Source organism: Dreissena polymorpha, chromosome 2 (assembly GCF_020536995.1).
Source record: "Dreissena polymorpha isolate Duluth1 chromosome 2, UMN_Dpol_1.0, whole genome shotgun sequence".
NCBI lineage: Eukaryota > Metazoa > Mollusca > Bivalvia > Myida > Dreissenidae > Dreissena > Dreissena polymorpha.
Window position 1 is genome coordinate 47,959,025 of NC_068356.1, and position 20,897 is coordinate 47,979,921.

The following is a 20,897-nucleotide window of genomic DNA, read 5'->3' on the forward strand; positions in this document are numbered from 1 at the left end:
GTACATGTTGAAGTCCCAGATATCACATGTACATGTTGAGGTCCCAAATATCACATGTACCTGTTGAGGTCCCAGATATTACACATTCCTGTTGAGGTCCCAGATATCATAAGTACCTGTTGAGGTCCAAGATATCATATGTACCTGTTGAGGTCCCAGATATCACACATTCCTGTTGAGGTCCCATATATCACAAATACCTGTTGCGGTCCCAGATATCACACAAACCTGTTGAGGTCCCAGATATTGCACATTCCTGTTGAGGTCCCAGATATAACACATACCTGTTGAGGTCCCAGATATCACACAAACCTGTTGAGGTTTCAGATATCACACATACCTGTTGAGGTCCCAGATATTTCACATTCCTATTGAGGTCCCAGATATTACACATACCTGTTGAGGTCCCATATATTGCACATTTCTGTTGAGGTCCCATATATCACACATTCCTGTTGAGGTCCCAGATATCTCACATACCTGTTGAGGTCCCAGATATCACACATACCTGTTGAGGTCCCGTATATCACACATTCTTGTTGAGGTCCCTGATATCACATGTATAGTTGAGGTCCCAGATATCACATGCACCTGTTGAGGTCCCAGATATCACACAAACCTGTTGAGGTCCCAGATATTGCACATTCCTGTTGAGGTCCCAGATATAACACATACCTGTTGAGGTCCCAGATATAACACAAACATGTTGAGGTCCCAGATATTGCGCATTCCTGTTCAGGTCCCAGATATAACACATTCCTGTTGAGGTCCCAGATATCACACAAACCTGTTGAGATCCCAGATATCAAACATTACTGTTGAGGTCCCAGATATCACACATACCTGTTGAGGTCCCAGATATCACACATTCTTGTTGAGGTCCCTGATATCACATGTACCTGTTGAGGTCCCAGATATCACACATACCTGTTGAGGTCCCAGGTATCACTCGTACCTGTTGAGGTCCAAGATATCACATGTACCTGTTGAAGTCCCAGATATAACACATACCTGTTGAGGTCCCAGATATCACATGTACCTGTTGAGGTCCCAGATATAACACATACCTTCTGAGGTCCCAGATATCACACAAACCTGTTGAGGTCCCAGATATAACACATACCTGTTGAGGTCCCAGATATCACACATACCTGTTGAGGTCCCAGATATAACACATACCTTTTGAGGTCCCAGATATCACACAAACCTGTTGAGGTCCCAGATATAACACATACCTGATGAGGTCCCAGATATCACACATACCTGTTGAGGTCCCAGATATAACACATACCAGTTGAGGTCCCAGATATCACACGTACCTGTTGAGGTCCCATATATCACACATACCTGTTGAGGTCCCAGATATAACACATACCTGTTGAGGTCCAAGATATCACACATTCCTGTTGAGATCCAAGATATGACACATTCCTGTTGCGGTCCCTATTATCACATGTACCTGTTGAGGTCCCAGATATCACACATACCTGTTAAGGTCCCAGATATCACACATACCTGTTGAGGTCCAAGATATCACACATTCCTGTTGAGGTCCCTATTATCACATGTACCTGTTGAGGTCCCAGATATCACATATACCTGTTAAGGTCCCAGAGATCACACATACCTGTTCAGGTCCCAGATATCACATGTATCATTGAGGTCCCAGATATCACACATACCTGTTGAGGTCCCAGATATCACACATTCTTGTTGAGGTCCCAGATATCACACATCCCTGTTGCGGTCCCAGATACCACACATACCTGTTGAGGTCCCAGATATCACACATACCTGTTGAGGTCCCAGATATCACACATACCTGTTGAGGTCCCAGATAACGCACATACCTGTTGAGATCACACATACCTGTTGAGGTCTCAGATATCACACACCCCTGTTGAGGTCCCAGATATCACACATACCTGTTGAGGTCCCAGATATCACACATACCTGTTGAGGCCCCAGATATCACACATACCTGTTGAGGTCCCAGATATCACACATACCTGTTGAGGTCCCAGATATCATATGTACCTGTTTAGGTCCCAGATATCATATGTACCTCTTGAGGTCCCAGATATCACACATACCTGTTGAGGTCCAAGATATCACACATTCCTGTTGAGGTCCCAGATATCACACGTACCTGTTGAGGTCCCATATATCACACATACCTGTTGAGGTCCCAGATATAACACATACCTGTTGAGGTCCAAGATATCACACATTCCTGTTGAGATCCAAGATATGACACATTCCTGTTGCGGTCCCTATTATCACATGTACCTGTTGAGGTCCCAGATATCACACATACCTGTTAAGGTCCCAGATATCACACATACCTGTTGAGGTCCAAGATATCACACATTCCTGTTGAGGTCCCTATTATCACATGTACCTGTTGAGGTCCCAGATATCACATATACCTGTTAAGGTCCCAGATATCACACATACCTGTTCAGGTCCCAGATATCACATGTATCATTGAGGTCCCAGATATCACACATACCTGTTGAGGTCCCAGATATCATACATTCTTGTTGAGGTCCCAGATATCACACATCCCTGTTGAGGTCCCAGATACCTTACATACCTGTTGAGGTCCCAGATATCACACATACCTGTTGAGGTCCCAGATATCACACATACCTGTTGAGGTCCCAGATAACGCACATACCTGTTGAGATCACACATACCTGTTGAGGTCTCAGATTTCACACACCCCTGTTGAGGTCCCAGATATCACACATACCTGTTGAGGTCCCAGATATCACACATACCTGTTGAGGCCCCAGATATCACACATACCTGTTGAGGTCCCAGATATCACACATACCTGTTGAGGTCCCAGATATCATATGTACATGTTGAGGTCCCAGATATCATATGTACCTGTTGAGGTCCCAGATATCATATGTACCTGTTGAGGTCCCAGATATCACACATACCTGTTGAGGTCCCAGATATCACACATACCTGTTGAGGTCCCAGATATCACACATACCTGTTGAGGTCCCAGATATCATATGTACCTGTTGAGGTCCCAGATATCACACAAACCTGTTGAGGTCCCAGATATCACACATACCTGTTGAGGTCCCAGATATCACACATACCTGTTGAGGTCCCAGATATCATATGTACCTGTTGAGGTCCCAGATATCACACATACCTGTTGAGGTCCCAGATGATGCAGGTCCTGTCCTTACTGCAGCTAACCATCACGCTGTAGGGCTTGCACACAACAATGCAGTTCACACTGTCCCCGTGACTGTATAGGCAGCGGGGCTGGTCTAGCACTTGAAGCAAGTTCTCCTAGATAAAAAAAAACTTAAATTACCAACTGATTCATAGCTAATATCTTAGGGCCTCGCTCTGGGAAAAGGGGCTTTATGCATGTGCATGAATTGTTGTCCCAGATTAGCCTGTGAAGTTGGCACAAGCTAATCAGGGACAACCCTTTCTGCTTTCATTGCATTTTTCGTTTAAAGGAAGTCTCTTCTTAACAAAAATTTAAGTTTAGGCAGGTCTGGCCTAGCACTTGTAACAACTTCTCCTAGATCAAAATTCACCTTATTTTAATTGACAAATTAAATTTCCAAAAAATACTTGTGATTGAAAAAAGACCAGTTAGGCTTTTATAACTAGATATTACATCCAAATATAGAATATGTTTAGACACTAGTCACTTAAAATCTTCCTTAACCTTCTTATAAAATACTTCTCACTAAGCAAGTGCCTATCACTTTTTCTTTTATAAAATAGGAAATGTTAATTTGCACAGATTGTAATGTTGAAGTTGAAACTTTGAAACAAATGTCAATATCATATGCAAGTGTAAACCAATAATTTCCATCAGCTATTAATGTTTGCACCTGGTTCAGGCGAGTCTTGTACACAGAAATTAGCCCTGAAGTGCCGCCCACAAACAAGTGTCGACAGTCCGCCTCTGCCACACAACAGCTGATCTGAAGTAGAACAAAAGCTGATTTGAAATAGCAAAAGAGCTGATCTGAAAAAGAACAACAGCCCATCTGAAATTAACACCTGCTGATCTTAAATTAACAACAGCTCATCTGAAATGAACAACGGCTGATCTGAAATTAACATAACTGATCTTAAATAGAACAAGATGTGTTTGTGAAACACTATGTCCCCCCCCCCCCCCCCCATATATTTGACCTTTGACCTTGAAGGATGACCTTGACCTTTCACCATTCAAAATGTGCAGCTCCATGAGATACACATGCATGCCAAATATCAAGTTGCTATCTTCAATATGGCAAAAGTTATGGCCAATGTTAAAGTTTGACGCATACCAACAAACCAACAAATCGACAGGGCAAAAACAAAACAATATGGTCTATAGTCTATACTGGGGGACATAAAAATAGCTAATTCACTGGCACCAAAAGCATCTTTCGTGAGGCAATGGAGGATATATACAAAAATAATCTCATTGACTTCGCAGGCATCGACAATTACTGTTTACAGAAAATGTAAGATTACAAACTACCAATGCATTGTAATGGAACCTGAATCAATGTGGTTATTTCTTTTTGTATTTTAATTAGATTTTAATCAGTTAGCTGTCTCATGTATAATTGCACACTAAGTAATTAAAAAAAAATGCACTACATTGTTTATCCAAAAGTAAAGATCTCATGGTTCTTCTGCACTACGAACATTTAATTCAGCATCAAATATTACAAAACCATGCTTTCCCCGAGAAAGAATGATGTGATATTGTACATGAAGTCTAATGTGTGCATGTTTTTTATCAGAACAAAGGAAAGACACAAATAACATGAGGACTGTTTATCTGTGGCTAGATTTTGTTAACTTGAGTGAACAATTAAACTTGGCAATTCTTTTTGGATTACAAATTTAATCATATGCATTTGAAAAAACTTACATACAATAATGTTTTATGTTATACAAATGTACAACACAGGGATATAACCAATATTGCCATAAGGTAGGTAAATAGTGTGTTTTGAGATTGCCAAACTATGCTAATGAAACATGTACCTGCATGAATGACTTTACAAGTTATATCCCGCTCCGGATATATCGCGATCCGTAGATCCCACGAACGGTGATATAACAGATCTGCAGTGTACTACTGTAGAGCAATAAAGAATAATATGGACCTTTATAGGCATATGACACTGCCCTCAGTTCACAAGTATTCAGACACAACGAGTTACCTCGTCTGACTTGTTGTACTGGATACAGTTGATGGCAACACCCCTGGTGTTGGTGATGATACGTATGAGGCCATCCTTCTGGTTCCATGTCAAGATGGCTACCCACGTCACATCTGATGGACTCTCTGTGACCGTGACTGTGGAAAAGCCCAAAAGTTTACATTTAACTCTGAGCCTTGCTGTCTTCAAGTGAAATGTACTTATGCTCCACCCCAGCATATCAATTGTTTTATACCCCTGCCACCCTGCCGTGGTCACACTGTAGTGATCTATACACAGCTGCTAAGAGAAAATTATTACAGATATTGATAAGTGATTTTATGCTGTATAAATTCACCCATGTTTGGAAGATACATTCCCTGAACTATGCCTTTCACATGAATATCCACAGCACCAGTTGACTATATATTTTTGCAAATTTTGGCAGTCAGCCCTTATGATCTTGGTAAATTATCTTTCATGATAAATCCAAAGACATGAATTATGTTTTTCATTCAAATTTATTTAAAAATATTTACAAATATATGTACAACTACTTGTAGAACTCAGATTAACCCTTTCAGTGCTGGAACCGAATTTTCAAGGCCTTTGCAAACAGTTTGGATCCAGATGAGACGCCACAGAACGTTGCTGTTCTTATAGTATTCTTTGAAAAAAATCGACGAAAAATGCTAGTTTTAGAAATTTAGCAGACGACATTTTAGCAGACGACAAATTTCCCAGCATGCAAAGGGTTAAGCACAAGTGGCCCCTAGTTAAGCTCTTACTATTGGGTGAAGATGTCATTACAGATTAGCCTGCGCAATCTGCATAGGCTAATCTGGGACAACACTTTACGCACATGCATTAAGGTCAGCTTAACCAGAGAGCGGCTCAAATGTTTTCACTCACCACTATGTTTCTCCTGCCTCTGCCTGTACAACAGACAGCAGTGAGGGCTGAGCCCAAACATGAGTCCGCTGTCTGACCCCAGTCTGGGTGCGGGCAGGGCCACCAGGGTACCCACGTGGGAGGTGAATGTCTGCTCCCACCCTACCGTGGGGGGCCCGCAATCTGGGGAGCCCAGGTAGCTGCCCCACTTCAAACCAGATACCTGCGATTATGAGGTACAACAACTAAAAGCATGTGGCAGCGCAGTTATATAAAAAAAAAGAATCATTTCTGTTTTGATATGTGCTTGTAATAAAGTGATACATTCTACCATACTGCTTTTGTTAAAAGCTAAAAAAAATAAGCGATGGGTGGATCGCTTGGGATGAAAAAAGTGTCATGCACATCTAAATCTTATGGTGATGATCTACTTGAAGCTGCGATTCAAGCTATTGAGGAAAGTAGAAGTTCGCCTAGAACATTTTATGCTAAAGCCATAAGAATGGATAAGTTCAAGGGCACATAACTCAGGAATATATGGATTATCTGACATGAGAAAAATGTATTGCAGAGCTAACTTAATAGCAATTACATATTCAAAGTTTCAATTTTATAGCTTTAGATATTTGTTCCACAATCTCACAGCAATTTATTTGAACTAACCAAATGCCCAACAGATAGAGTGACTCCAATACATCCCCTCTAAAACATAATTTGCAGAGCTATAATACTGAGCAGGGGCATATTCACAATCTTGGTTTACAGAGGAGTATCTACAAATTTTGTTTGCGAAGGAAACATTCCAAATATTGTTAACAGAAGCATTAAAGAAACTTTTTTTATGAAGGTATTATCACAAACTTTGTTTGCAAAGGCATAATCACAAACTTTCCTTGCAAATGCATAATCACAAACTTTCCTTGTGATGTCATGATCACAAACTTTTCTTGTGATGGCATAATCACAAACTTTCCTTGTGATGGCATGATCACAAACTTTTCTTATGATGGCATGATCACAAACTTTCCTTGTGATGGCATGATCACAAACTTTCCTTGTGATGGCATGATCACAAACTTTCCTTGTGATGGCATAATCACAAAATTTCCTTGTGATGGTATAGTCACAAACTTTTCTTTTGATGATATAATTGTAAACTGTGTTTGTTGGGAGGGGGTGATAGTAGCAAAATTTGTCTTCAAGGCATAGTAATAAAAAAAGTGGTTGCAGCAGTATAGATATTAACTTTGCTTACGGGGACATAACATTTGTTTGCTGTGTCAAAATAAAAAGCGTTACTTGCAGATGAAAATCACTTGGGTATGAGAGGTTACAAAACTTGGTTGGTGGGCTATACAAACTTGTTTTAAAGGGGTATAAAACATGTGATGGCATAGATACTTGGTTGGTGGGATTGTAAAAAACAAGGTGAGAGGGGGTATAAAAACTTGGCTTGTGGGGATATAACAACATTAAGTCAGCTTACTTTCAGATGGGGCAGTTCCAGTCCCGACTTCTGTGTTTCTATCCTGTTGATATTGGCTTTCTTGAGAGGGTGTTTGGTCAAGAACAGTTGTTTTGGCGTCTGCCCATACGTCTGCACCATGGTCTGTATGGCCTTCCTGTCCAGTTCATTCTTCACGCTGCTCACATCGAGACCAAAATACGTCTGCAAGCGGAGAGCAGAAATGATGCAAGAGAAGTTGCATTTATTAAATCTAGTTGTGTAGCATTTTATAAGAAATGATCAATTTTGTTAGGAGTGAGCCTTTGGCAAGCTCACTTATAAATGTACTGCAGGAGTTTTATAAAATAGAATATAACCTGTGTTAGATATTTTTATGATCCTTCATTATTTTTTTAAGCACCAAACTAATATCCTGTAAGTAATCTTTGAAATCACTTATTTTTTCAAGCTTCAATTCATGTTTTTTAGACCTCATGCAATTAACTTCTTAAGATTCTCATAGAGACCTTTTTATCTGGGGTTCCAAACCCTATCTTGGCCCCTATTCAGCAACCCATTCATAGACCTTGACCTTTGACCTAGTGACTCAAATATGGGTGAAGCGTGTAGAACTCATTAAGGTGCAGCTACATATGAAGTTACAAAGTTGTAGGTGAAAGCACTTTGATTTTATAGCCAATATTCAAAACCTTGACAAAATGTTAAGGTTTCAGCAAGACGCGGACGGCGGACGACACGACGAGCTGGCTATGACAATACCTCGGGTTTTCTCCGAAAACAGCGGAGCTAAAAAATGAGTATTGTGTTTGAATATATACAGGTTACCACTAGTGATTATGTCATTAACAAAATGTGCTACATGAAGAATGACTAAGATATGGAGGTTAATGTCAAGATTGGCTCAAAATTGAGAAAAACTTGAATATTCCAATTTAAATAATATTAGTTATCTTTACAATTAAGACTAAGCATTGTTTGGTGAACACTGGCCCAGGTCCCCTGCTTACTGCTGGATGGAAGACGTTTATGGCCCGCACAGCCTCCTCGCCGCGCTGTTTGGCACCAAAGATAAGGTCTAGCCAGGACGCGATGTTCTCACTCACGTGATCCGACTCCAGGGCCTGGCGATGTATGAATGTGAACAGTCGAGCGTTCCTGTTACACCAGGGGGGCAAGACCACGTCATTCACCAGGTCTCCATTCTGTCGCACTCCAAATTCAAATCCTGGAGAAGAAAAAGAAGCATCCGCTAGTTGGCATGAAATAAAGCATTAATAAGGCACTGTTTAAGGATATTTACTGAGTGACAGTTACAGGTTATTTCTTTTGTCGCACAACAGATTAAAATCCTGAAAAAGAACTAATTAGTTCTTTTTTAGCAGGCATGGAATAGAGTTGTAATCAGAGTCCCGTATTGTTTTTCCCTAAACTTCATCTTATAAGAGCAGTTTTTGTCCATTATTATTTATTCATGAAATTGGCAACACTAGCTAACGGTATTTTTTTGCAAATGTACAGTTGTTAATTAAGTCTTCAGTATAAATTTACCATATTGGTGAATACGAGGCCAGAACTAATAGCTGCATTCTGAGAAAACTGGGCGTAAAGCATGTGCGTAAAGTGTCGTCCCAAATAAGCCCGCACAGGCTAATCAGGGACGACGCTTTCCGCTTTTATGGTATTTTTAGTTTTAAAGAAGTCCCTCCTTACCGAAAATCTAGTTTAGGCAAAAGTGTTGTCCCTGATTAGCCTGTGCAGACGGCACAGGCTAATGTTGGATGACACTTTACGCATTTTCATTAAGCCCAGTTTTCTCAGAACAAGGCTCTAATAGCTGCAATCATAGAAAACTGGGTGTAAAGCATGTGTGTAAAGAGTCATCCCAGTCGTCTTCACAGGCTTACCAGGGTTGACACTTTCCACCTAAACTGGATCTTCTGAAAGAAGAAACTTCCTTCAATCAAAATTATCATAAAAGCGGAAAGTGTTGTCCCTGATAAGCGTTTGCTGACTGCACAGACTTATCTGAGACAACACTTAACGCACATGCATTTAGCCCACCATTGGAAGAACATGGCTCTAATTTACCTTCATTGTTTACAAGGAACTCATGCATGTAGAAGAACTCAGGTATCAACTCCTTCACGTCTGTGTTGGACTCGGCACTAGACAAGCGCCATGATGTGTGCACATTGTGAAACGAGCGGTCAGGAATGTCAAAGTTCTGGTCTGAATGTAACGGGAAAACACAGTGTGATTTACACAATATATAAAAATAGTAAAAGCTCAGTATACTATTTAATATGCTTCATCAAAAATTTGATTCGTTGAAATATAGGATCATTTTAAAAAAATAAAGTAGAAAACTACCTGCAGATGGATTGAATGTCTCTAACAGCAATAGTAAGCAAATGAGAATTTTTCAACATAAAATGTGATAAATTGTTTGTTTAATGTTTTACAAGTTTTTGCTTTTGAAACAGCTCTACATAAAATGGGATTGGTGAGAAACTCTACAAATCATTTTATATCAGATAAAGAAGTATTCTATAAAATGAATACATTTGACACAATGTGATAAAAAAATGTTTTACAAGTTTTTGCTTTTGAAAAAGCTGTACATAAAATGGGATTGGTGAGAACCTCAAAAAATCATTTTATATCAAATAAAGAAGTATTCTAAAAAAATGAATATATTTGACACATAAATCGAGGCTATACTGACTGACCTTGGAATTCCAGGAACATTTTAGTGAAAGGTGGAAGCCTGACAAGGAAATGTAGCACACTGCCGCTGTTGGAGTAATGGCTGCCGTAGTGATAGGGGCTAACACGCAGCCCCGTCATGCCTTCCTTTCCATACTTGTCAAACTCCGCCTTCAGGAACTGAGAAATAAAACCAAAATTAAGTTTTAATCAGTAAATTTTTTCTTAACATTTTTTTCACTCAGATATAAACTTTTGAGGGTTCTGGACAGGGACGCAATACCGTCATGCAGGTACATGTATTTTTGCATCTTTACCCTTAATCACTCAGATATACATTTAAACCTGTTTGTAGTTCCTAAGAAAAACAAATTAAATTTAAGATGTTTCTTTCTATTTTCAAGTTTTGAAGCCTTCATTTCAAATCCTTAGATACTGATGAGCAGCAAACGGCATTACACCTGAATAAACTGTGAGTTGCTTGCAGGCTGTACTGGTTATATTGTAGTTGCATATAGCAATTTTCACTGTGGTTCTGAGAAGGAAAGCTTTAGCTTGACTACCTGTGTATCACACAGTGGTTTCAATAACTCATTGCACATAATTATGCACAGGTATGGCAAAGATTGCATTACTTAATTTCTGCTTTTGGCAAATGCTTTTTTCCACTTAAAGAACACTTAATTCTGGGCATTTTTCTGTTGCCCTGTTGAAAGTCTTTTTGCAAGATACAGTGAAGATTCTGCTGAAGTAAGTGTTATAGGAACAGTTGACTGAATGAAAATCTAAAAGGCTATCAAAAAGAAGTTTGTTTTAGAATAAGTACAAATAAATTAAACAAGAAGGGGTGAAATATTGCAAACCATCCTATATCAATCTGAAAATCAGAAATATGTATAAAGGGAGCTTGATATTTTGCAAGCAAGTTAATGCTTAGATGTAAATGTTATTTCTGATCGGCTAGAATACACTCTTGTTTTAATTAACGTTATAATTACATCATTACTATTAACAAGACTGAACAACTTTTTCATTCGCAAGCAGCTATATCTTTGGTTTTCTTTTTTTATTTGTTACTCTTTATTATACTGTTACGATCACTTTATTTTCATTTAAGCAGAGAGGAACCATTCGTTGTTGTTGTTGTGTTATTGTTATATTTACAGACTTTGTTAAATACGCAAAATATAACATGCACGCTGTATTTTGGAGCACACATTCTGAATTTTTTAATCATTATTCAAATACAGTAGATTCCACTTAATTGAATATAGGATAATCGAATAATTCGGTTAATTGAATAGAAATTGAAAACACCAAACCATTTGCATCTCTTCCCTTGTAAAAACTCCACATATTCTGAAATGAAATATGGCGTATTTTGGCCAATTTTCTATTGCACACTATAATCCACACTATAATCCAGCAAAGAATGTCATAAATCTCCAAGGATACGCATCGTATTGACGATTTTGACAGACACACTCAATTGACTGCCTTTGTTTTCATTTCACACCCTGCATGTATGCAGCGTCTGTCTAGCGTCACGTGACTAACAGGTGTAGTATGCGAGCAAGTACAATGTAAACACTGGAGTCTCAGGTGTGCAGTCAGGTGCAAACTTTTCGAATGCAGACTGTCGAGTAACACACTTCAACAGTTTGTTGTCGCTAAGAAACAATTAAAGAGTGTGTTGCTGATTAGAAACAAACTGGTGACGTGTCTTGCTCGACAGTTTGCAATAGGTGATGGAATGTTACACTATACTAGTTCGTGTATATAAACCTACACACTGCGTCACAGTAAATCATATCTAAACATGATGTTGAACAATCGAAAACGCGCACATTTGTCAAAACATTGCAGTCTTAACACTGCTGATCCTGTTTTCACAATAACCAAAAATAAATCCAGTATTGACCAGACTTTCCGGTAAATCATTACACAGTACATTATCTGTTTCAATACTAAACTACCTGTAATAACGTAACGTCAAAGATACAGCATTCGCCTCCCTACAAAGTTTTCCTTCGACAGTGTATATACACCCATGCTAATTTTCGCGCGCTTTTTACCAGGACATTACATGAGCAATAGATGTTGCTAGCGTAAGCTTTGGGTAAGCAATAAAATGAAAATGGGAAAAATCATTACAAGCACCGTATGGCGTGACATTGTACATTGCCGCATAGTTTTCGCTAGCTTTTTGTTGGGGGCAAAGGAAATACATGTGGACGTTTTATTTTAAGCTAGAAAGTGTATTTTGGATTACAAAATTTGTATTCTCATTTGGGAATTTAACAAAACATGTATATTATATTTATAATGGATTCAATATTTAATTCCAATATTAACTTTTTTAAACACTTCACCAGTCGAAACGATGTTTTGATTATGCATGAAAAGCAGCACAATTTCCAGGAGGATTACACCCGGTTAGTGATAACATTTGAAATATAACTGATTCCGTATAATTGAATACTCCAGATAATTTAATATTCTGACTTGACAAATGGGCTATTCAAATAAGCGAAATCTACTGTATTTTCAAATACTATGCAGCATAATTTGCAGATTAATATCAAAATACTGTAATTTGACCCCCCTCACTTGCCATAAAAAATCACAAGGTAAATGTTTGCCATCACTAAGTTTAACTATATTACAGCCCTAATAAACTCAATAGTCTTCTGCAAGAAACAAGACAATTATTTATCTGTTAAAAGTATTTAAAGCAACATACCCCAATAATAAATTTATGGAAAAGGTATGTTATCTCAAAGTCAAATACATTGATATTTACATTGTTAAAAACCTGTAACTCAGCATGCAAACAGTTAGCAAAAAATGTGATACATATTTATTGGAATGATGGCATATATGAAACACGGTATTCGAACCCGTTTCGTCACGATACGCAAGCAGATGAGTAGCGCTGTGCCACACAAACTTTTATCTTCCGAAGCGAAACATAATATGTATAGTAAAGGTAATTAGCGAAAGCCAATAGACTAACAATGCTATTTTATGAATTTATATTATTGTTTTAGAGGTTATATTATTAAAATTCCTGTTAATAAGTCTGCCAAACAGAAGAATAACAAGAAACCGTCGGAGACGGGTGATGCTCCCCAAAGGTTTTTTTGTCACAATATTGCACTATATATTCAGATAAAAGGAAACGTCTTGAGGGCACAGTAGTTGGGGGGACAAGAACCTTTTTTATAGAAAATTTCAAAGGGCCATAACTCTGTGAAAAATCATCCGACCAGAACCCGCTGATAATATGCACATCTCCTCTTGGTAGTGAAGCTTCCCATAAAGTTTCATTGAATTCCGGCCATTAGTTGCTGAGAAATAGCTCGGACAAAAATTGTGCACAGACAGACAGACAGACAGACAGACAAACGGACAGACGGACGAAGCGGCGACTATATGCTCCCCCCAAAATAAATTTTTTGGGGGAGCATAAAAATAAGCTTCACTATGGGGAAATGGGGCTTAATGCATGTGCGTAAAATGTCCTCGCAGATTAGCCCGTGCAGTCCGCACAAGCTAACCAGGGACTGCACTTTTTGGTTTTATTATATTTTCCATTTCAAGGAACTCTCCCTTGGCGATAATTCTGTTCAGGCGGAAAGTGTTGGAGATCTGGAACGACACTTTACACTCATACATTAAGCCCTGTATTCCAAGAGCCAAACTCAAATACAAAGTGTCTTGTTCTGAGAAAATTGGGCTTAATGCATGTGCGTAAAGTGTCGTCCCAGATTAGCCTGTGCAGTCCGCACAGGCTAATCAGGGACGACACTTTCCGCTTTTATGGTATTTTTAGTTTCAAGAAAGTCCCTCCTTGCCGAAAATCAAGTTTAGGCGGAAAGTGTCGTCCCTGATTAGCCTGTGCGGACTGCACAGGCTAATCTGGGATGAAACTTTACGCACATGCATTATGCCCAGTTTTCGCAGAATGCGGCTCAAAAGTTCACACTTACATCATAATTCCTCTTAAATTTATGCTCGTTGGAAGGGTCCTGGACCGACACAGGCTTTAACAAATCGCGGTAAATGGCAATATCTCTGAGATCAATACTGGCACTCGTGTAGTCTCGGAGGATGAAAGGCATTATGGGATACTGCATGAGATCGTTGAACGATCGACCTGCAAGCTTGTTGAGCTCTGTCAAATACTCAAAGTTGGTGATGTTTCGATTTTCCCAGTTATACAGAGCGTCCAGTATGTTGATGGTGTTCCTCTTATTGGGAAATTCCAGTCGCTGCAAATGTGACAGCAGCTCATCCCTGTCCTGAAAACAATACAAACTAGAGCTTAGTCACAAATGTGACGAATTCTTTAAATTGTTATTATTTATGGGACTTTCATTTGGACAACTTCCTGGGTTGACCTTTCCATGAATTAACCAGAAATACAGCGGAAAATGATCGGACCGACAATTTCAACAATTTTACTCACATCTCACGGACACTTTGTTTAAAGTAACACAAATACTCAAAATTAACCAATATTTTGAAAAATATTTAATAAAATAAAGTTAACCCATAAAAAATCCTTAGTGCAATAGCCAAAATGTCAACCCTAGATGTGGTATATTAACATAGATTAAACGAGATAACAAGACTATTGCCAAGCAATATATGTCCCCTACCGGCTCCACCATTGTCAGAAATTCCACCATTGTCAGATTTTTTTTTATTTGTTGCCATAGCAACCATAATTTTTGGCGTAGGAACAAAATGAAATCACGTGCATAATGTCCATATTGCCATCTATCCATGTTTTAAGTTTCATGAAAAAATATGAAGAACTTTTAAAGTTATTGCAAGATCCAGAAAACCACCATTTTCAGCAGTATTTCTAGTCTATTAGTTGCCATAGCAACCAGAATTTTTGACATAGGAACAAAATGAAATGACATGCATAATGTCCATATTGCCATCTATCCATGTTTCAAGTTTCATGAAAAAATATGAAGAACTTTTAAAGTTATCGCAGGATCCAGAAAAGTGTGACAGACAGACAGACTCACAGACGAAGAGAGCGCAAACCATAGGTCCCCTGCAGTGAAACCGGTAGGGGACAAAAATGCTCATTTTTATTCTTTGTGCAACAATATATTCCATGTTAATTTCCCGCAATGATATCCTAACATTTACTAGACTGGCTTTGGGCAGCATAGGAAGAATGACGTATTCATGAGAACAACCGCATGCTTCTGAAGCTGTCTGAAGCCAATCTCGTGTTTGATCGTAAAAAAACGGATATCGTAGCCTTCAAAGTCACAGAGATTCCAGTGTACATCCCTTTTACACTGTATCTGGGGTATACAAATTGTCAACCTAGAAACATTCATATTATCCAGACCAATAGCTCCCAGCCATTCTCACCTTGGCAGAGTTAAAGGCCAGCAGGCAGGTCTTCCCACTGGTGAGGAATATCTCCAGGGCAGTGTCAGTAAGTTCGTACCAGCGCTTGTGGATCTCCAAAATGTCCTCGAAGGGCCAGGTCATGGACAGCTGGTCTCTGTTGCCTAGCAACACCTGGCATAGCAGTAAACTTTAGGATAATCATAATGCTTTAAAGTTTAAATGACAATGCTTAAGATGATTATAAACATAACTTTAAAGTTCAGGTGCTGGTTTTTCATAACTATAATGGCCAGTTAAGCTGACAGTCATACATTTTTTTATCAAGTTATTTATATTGTTAAAGTCTCTATAACGCTCAAAATCAATGAAAATTTCGTAAAGTATTTCGTAAAATAAAATTAAAACCTAAAGAATCAGTGTTCCTTATAGCAATAGCCACAATTTTAATGCTAGATGTGGTATGATTACATAGATTTTTGTAGATACAAAATGTTCGTTTTTATTTATTTGTGGACACAATAAATTCCATGCTAATTTCCTGCAAATATATCTATTCATACGACACACAAACACTTAAATGGTACCATATTAAAACCATAATAACAAGAAACCGTCGGAGACGGGTGATGCTCCCCAAAGTTTTTTTTTGGTCACAATATTGCACTATATATACAGATAAAAGGAAACGTCATGAGGGGCATAACTTTGGACAAAATAATACAATGGATGGTTTAGCAACTTAAAAATTTCAAAGGGCCATAACTCTCTAAATAAATCATCTAACCAGAATCCACAAATAACATGCGGATCTCCTCAAGGTAGTTAAGCTTCCCATAAAGCTTCATTGAATTCAAGTCAGTAGTTGCTGAGAAATAGCTCGGACAAGAATTGCACTATATGTACAATGGAAAAATTCAAAGGGCCATAACTCTGTGAAAAATCATCCGAGGAGAACCGGCTGATAATATGCACATCTCCTCTTGGTAGTGAAGCTTCCCATAAAGTTTCATTGAATTCCAGTCATTAGTTGCTGAGAAATAGCCCGGGCAAGAATTGCACTATATGTACAGTTAATGGAAAATTTCAAAGGGCCATAATTCTGTGAAAAATCATCTGACCAGATTTGGCTGATAATATGCACATCTCCTCTTGGTAGTGAAGCTTCCCATAAAGTTTCATTGAATTCTGGTCATTAGTTGCTGAGAAATAGCCCGGACAAGAATTGCACTATATGTACAGTTAATGGAAAATTTCAAAGGGCCAGAACTCTGTTAAAAATCATCCCACTAGAACTGGCTGATAATATGCACATCTCCTCTTGGTAGTGAAGCTTCCCATAAAGTTTCATTGAATTTTGGTCATTAGTTGCTGAGAAATAGCCCGGACAAAAATTGTGCACGGACGGACACACGGACACACAGACGGACAGAAGAAGCGGCGACTATATGCTCCCCCCCCCCAATTTGTTTTGGGGAGCATAAAAACGGCATTTTGTATCCACAAACATCTATTTTACCAGACCACATCTGGCGTTAAAATTTCGGCCATTGCCATATGGAACAATTATTTTTAATTATTTAGCTTTATTTTACAAAAAATTGTAAGAAATTTTCGTTGATTTTGAGTAGTAATGTTACTTTAACCCATTATAGCATGTGTTGATTGTAAACAAATATGTTTAAACTAGCCTGAACATTAGCACAGTTTTTTAAGGTCTACCATGTCCGCTTAAAAAAAGACCACAAAGCCTTGCAAGACTTTAAAACAGACAGGATAGCTTTTTACGGGGCTGAGCAAATGACGATTGTGCAAGCTAGACTGGAACTATGCTGGCTTTATATGGCATAAGACAGATTTTCGCACCACAACTTCCTTCATAACTGCTGTTCACTGAAACTTGCTGAACTCACCTGCGTATAGTTTGCGTCAGAGATGGCCTCGTCAGCTACAAAGTACACACTGTCCTCACCAATGAGTAACTCGCCCTTGCTCTCCCCTATTGGAGACACAGCTCGGCATGTGCTTGTGAACCTGTATATGCAAGGAGACCAATTGACAAAGCTCAACACGTGCTTGTGAACCTGTATATGCAAGGAGACAAATAGACAAAGCTCAACATGTGCTTGTGAACCTGTACATGCAAGGAGACCAATAGACAAAGCTCAACATGTGCTTGTGAACCTGTACATGCAAGGAAACAAATAGACAAAGCTCACAATGTGCTTGTTAACCTGTACAACCAAGAAGAGAAATAGACACAGCACGACAGTGATATGGGCAGATTGGGAACAGTGATATGGGCAGATTGGGAACAGTGATATGGGCAGATTGAGAACAGTGATATGGGCAGATTGGGAATACTGATATGGGCAGATTGGAAATAGTGATATGGGTAGATTGGGAACAGTTATATGGGCAGATTGGGAACAGTGATATGGGCAGATTGGGAACAGTGATATGGGCAGATTGGGAACATTGATATGTGAAGATTGGGAACAGTTATATGGGCAGATTGGGAACAGTGATATGAGCAGATTGGGAATAGTGATATGGGAAGATTGGGAATAGTGATATGGGAAGATTGGGAACAGTGATATGGGGAGATTGGGAATAGTGATATGGGCAGATTGGGAATTGTGACATGGGAAGATTGGGAATAGTGATATGGGAAGATTGGGAATGGTGATATGGGGAGATTGGGAATGGTGATATGGGCAGATTGGGAACAGTGATATGGGGAGATTGGGAATGGTGATATGGGCAGATTGGGAACAGTGATATGGACGGATTGTGAATGGTGATATGGGCGGATTGGGAATAGTGATATGGGCGGATTTGGAATAGTGATATGGGCGGATTGTGAATGGTGATATGGGCGGATTGTGATTGGTGATATGGGCGGATTGTGAATGGTGATATGGGCGGATTGTGAATGGTGATATGGGCGGATTGTGAATGGTGATATGGGCGGATTGTGAATGGTGATATGGGCGAATTGTGAATGGTGATATGGGCGGATTGTGAATGGTGACATGGGCGGATTGTGAATGGTGATATGGGCGGATTGTGAATGGTGATATGGGCGGATTGTGAATGGTGATATGGGCGGATTGTGAATGGTGATATGGGAAGATTTGAAACAGTGATATGGGCAGATTAGGCATGGCCATTTTGTAAGAGGCAAAGAGCTGCAGTAAAGTGTGTTGTTGAAAAAAATAATACAAATTGACAGCAACTGTTACAGACAGAAATATAGATGACCAGAACATCACTGCAACAACATATCAGTGTCTTGCATTTTGATCTCTATGTCTTATATTTTTAAATCTTCAGTCCAACAGTAAAGCTATGACAAATAAACACCAGAACACAGAAGCATTTTGCATCCACAAATCATCTTAACATAAATTGTTACCTGATTTTTTTGTTCCTATGAAGCTGATAGATGAGGGCAAGAGAGTCTGATATCTGATGGTCGTCTTCAAACAGGTATACAAGGGGCGGATCAACAGTCTCTGATGCTGTAAAGGAAATTGTACCCTGATATTTAACATTGTATTCTATTGAGCCCGTAACTATTGTCACTGATTTAAAAATAGTAATTTGGTAAAACAATTAAACTTCAATTCTGGATTTTGCTTATTTTTTTGCCTTTGTGAAAATAAAAAATACACTTTTAAAAAAGCCATTTGTATAGTAATGTACTCATCAATCTATGTTTGCGAAATTCTATTGTTTACTGTTGACATTAACAAAATCATAATTTATATTTTGTCTGACAATGTCAACTGTAGAAGATTCTATCACTCCCAAGCCACCATACCCAGTTTATGCTGGAGCTCCTTCTTGAGGAATTTTGACTTGATGCCAAGGTGCCCCCTCTGCAGCCTCTTTCTGACCCTTGAGGGGCCCTCAGTGGGGTTCAGTTGCCATGACAACGGATAGGAGGCGGGGTCATGCCACAGCGCCCTGGCGGTAAACATAGTAGCCATGGTTAAATACTGATTTATGTTTGAGCCACAATCAGCGAAAAATGGGCTTACTTCATGTTCATAAAGTATCAGTCAACAAAGGCAAATCAGGAACCATCATTTCCGCTTTAAGGAAGTTTTTCTTTTAAAGGAAGCTTATTCTCAACAAACATCAAGTCTCGGCGGAAAGTAGTCATACCAGATAAGCCTGTCAGTACTGTTCAGACTAATGTTGGACAATACTTTCTGCACCTGCATTCAGCACAGTTTTTCAAAAGCGCAGCTCAAATTAAATTTGTCTATGATGGACAAACAGGTTGCAACTGAGCAAGTTTTCTAGATTTATTCAATACATCAAGATCTTTTTTTCTCCCAAGAATGAGCATTTAAATGGTTCCCTAAAAAGGGTTCCAACCCGATAATCTCCAAATTTCATCGCAGAATATCAATATTCCCAATAATTGGCCTTGCTCTGGGAAAACTAGGCTTAATGTATGTGTGTAAAGTGTTTTATCAGATAAGCCTGTGCAGTCTTCACAGGCTAATAAGGGAAACACCATCTGCTTTTATAAAATTTCATTTTTAAGGAAGTCTCTTCTAAATGAAATCAAGTTAAAAAGGAAAGTGTCTTACATGAAAATCATGTGCTGACTTAGCCCAACTTCCCAAGAGTGCAGCTCAAATGTATTGAATGTTTAATATCACGAGTGGTCTATTTATTTTATGCTTTCTGATGGTTTATAGAGAAATGCCAGTGAATTAAAACTGATAATTTCACTAGTTCAAACAGTAAAAATTATAAGTGAAAATTATTGATAATTTTCACTGTTTACTGTGAAATGATGTCATTTTTTGACGAAATGACGTCAATTTCCAAGCGAAATTCTTTAGTTAAACTCTTTAACAATGTATATAAACTGTGAAACAAGAGGGCCAAGATGGCCCTAGTTCGCTCCCCTGAGAGGAGTCGGTTCATAGAATCTTTACCAAATGTCAAACTTGACCTAGATATTGTCCAGACATACATCCTGGTCAAGTTTCATCATTATTTCATCTGCGAGTCATGATCAATGTACCTATGAAGTTTCATGATCCTAGGCGTAAGCATTCTTGAGTTATCATCCGGAAACCATTTTACTAAGTTGAGTCACCGTGACCTTGACAGCCATTGTGTGAATACGTTTTTTGGCACTGTGACCTTGACCTTTGACCTAGTGACCTGATAATCAATAGGGGTCATCTGCGAGTCATGATCAATATACCTATGAAGTTTCATGAACCTAG

The 20,897-nt window shown here is 38.8% G+C and overlaps 1 protein-coding gene across 1 annotated transcript in view; it reads right to left on the minus strand.

Annotated features, from left to right (window-relative positions):
- LOC127869715 (lysosomal-trafficking regulator-like) overlaps positions 1–20,897 on the minus strand; it is a 140,056-nt gene that overhangs the window by 5,678 nt on the left and 113,481 nt on the right. The window contains exons 38-50 of the mRNA XM_052412371.1: positions 19,466–19,611; positions 19,058–19,163; positions 17,553–17,673; positions 15,661–15,813; positions 14,250–14,561; positions 10,281–10,437; positions 9,640–9,780; positions 8,559–8,776; positions 7,570–7,752; positions 6,105–6,306; positions 5,214–5,350; positions 3,879–3,971; positions 3,176–3,318 (exon numbers count right to left, since the gene is read on the minus strand). Of these exons, the coding sequence (XP_052268331.1) occupies positions 3,176–3,318; positions 3,879–3,971; positions 5,214–5,350; positions 6,105–6,306; positions 7,570–7,752; positions 8,559–8,776; positions 9,640–9,780; positions 10,281–10,437; positions 14,250–14,561; positions 15,661–15,813; positions 17,553–17,673; positions 19,058–19,163; positions 19,466–19,611 (2,112 nt within the window). The remainder of the gene's footprint in view (positions 1–3,175; positions 3,319–3,878; positions 3,972–5,213; positions 5,351–6,104; positions 6,307–7,569; positions 7,753–8,558; positions 8,777–9,639; positions 9,781–10,280; positions 10,438–14,249; positions 14,562–15,660; positions 15,814–17,552; positions 17,674–19,057; positions 19,164–19,465; positions 19,612–20,897) is intronic.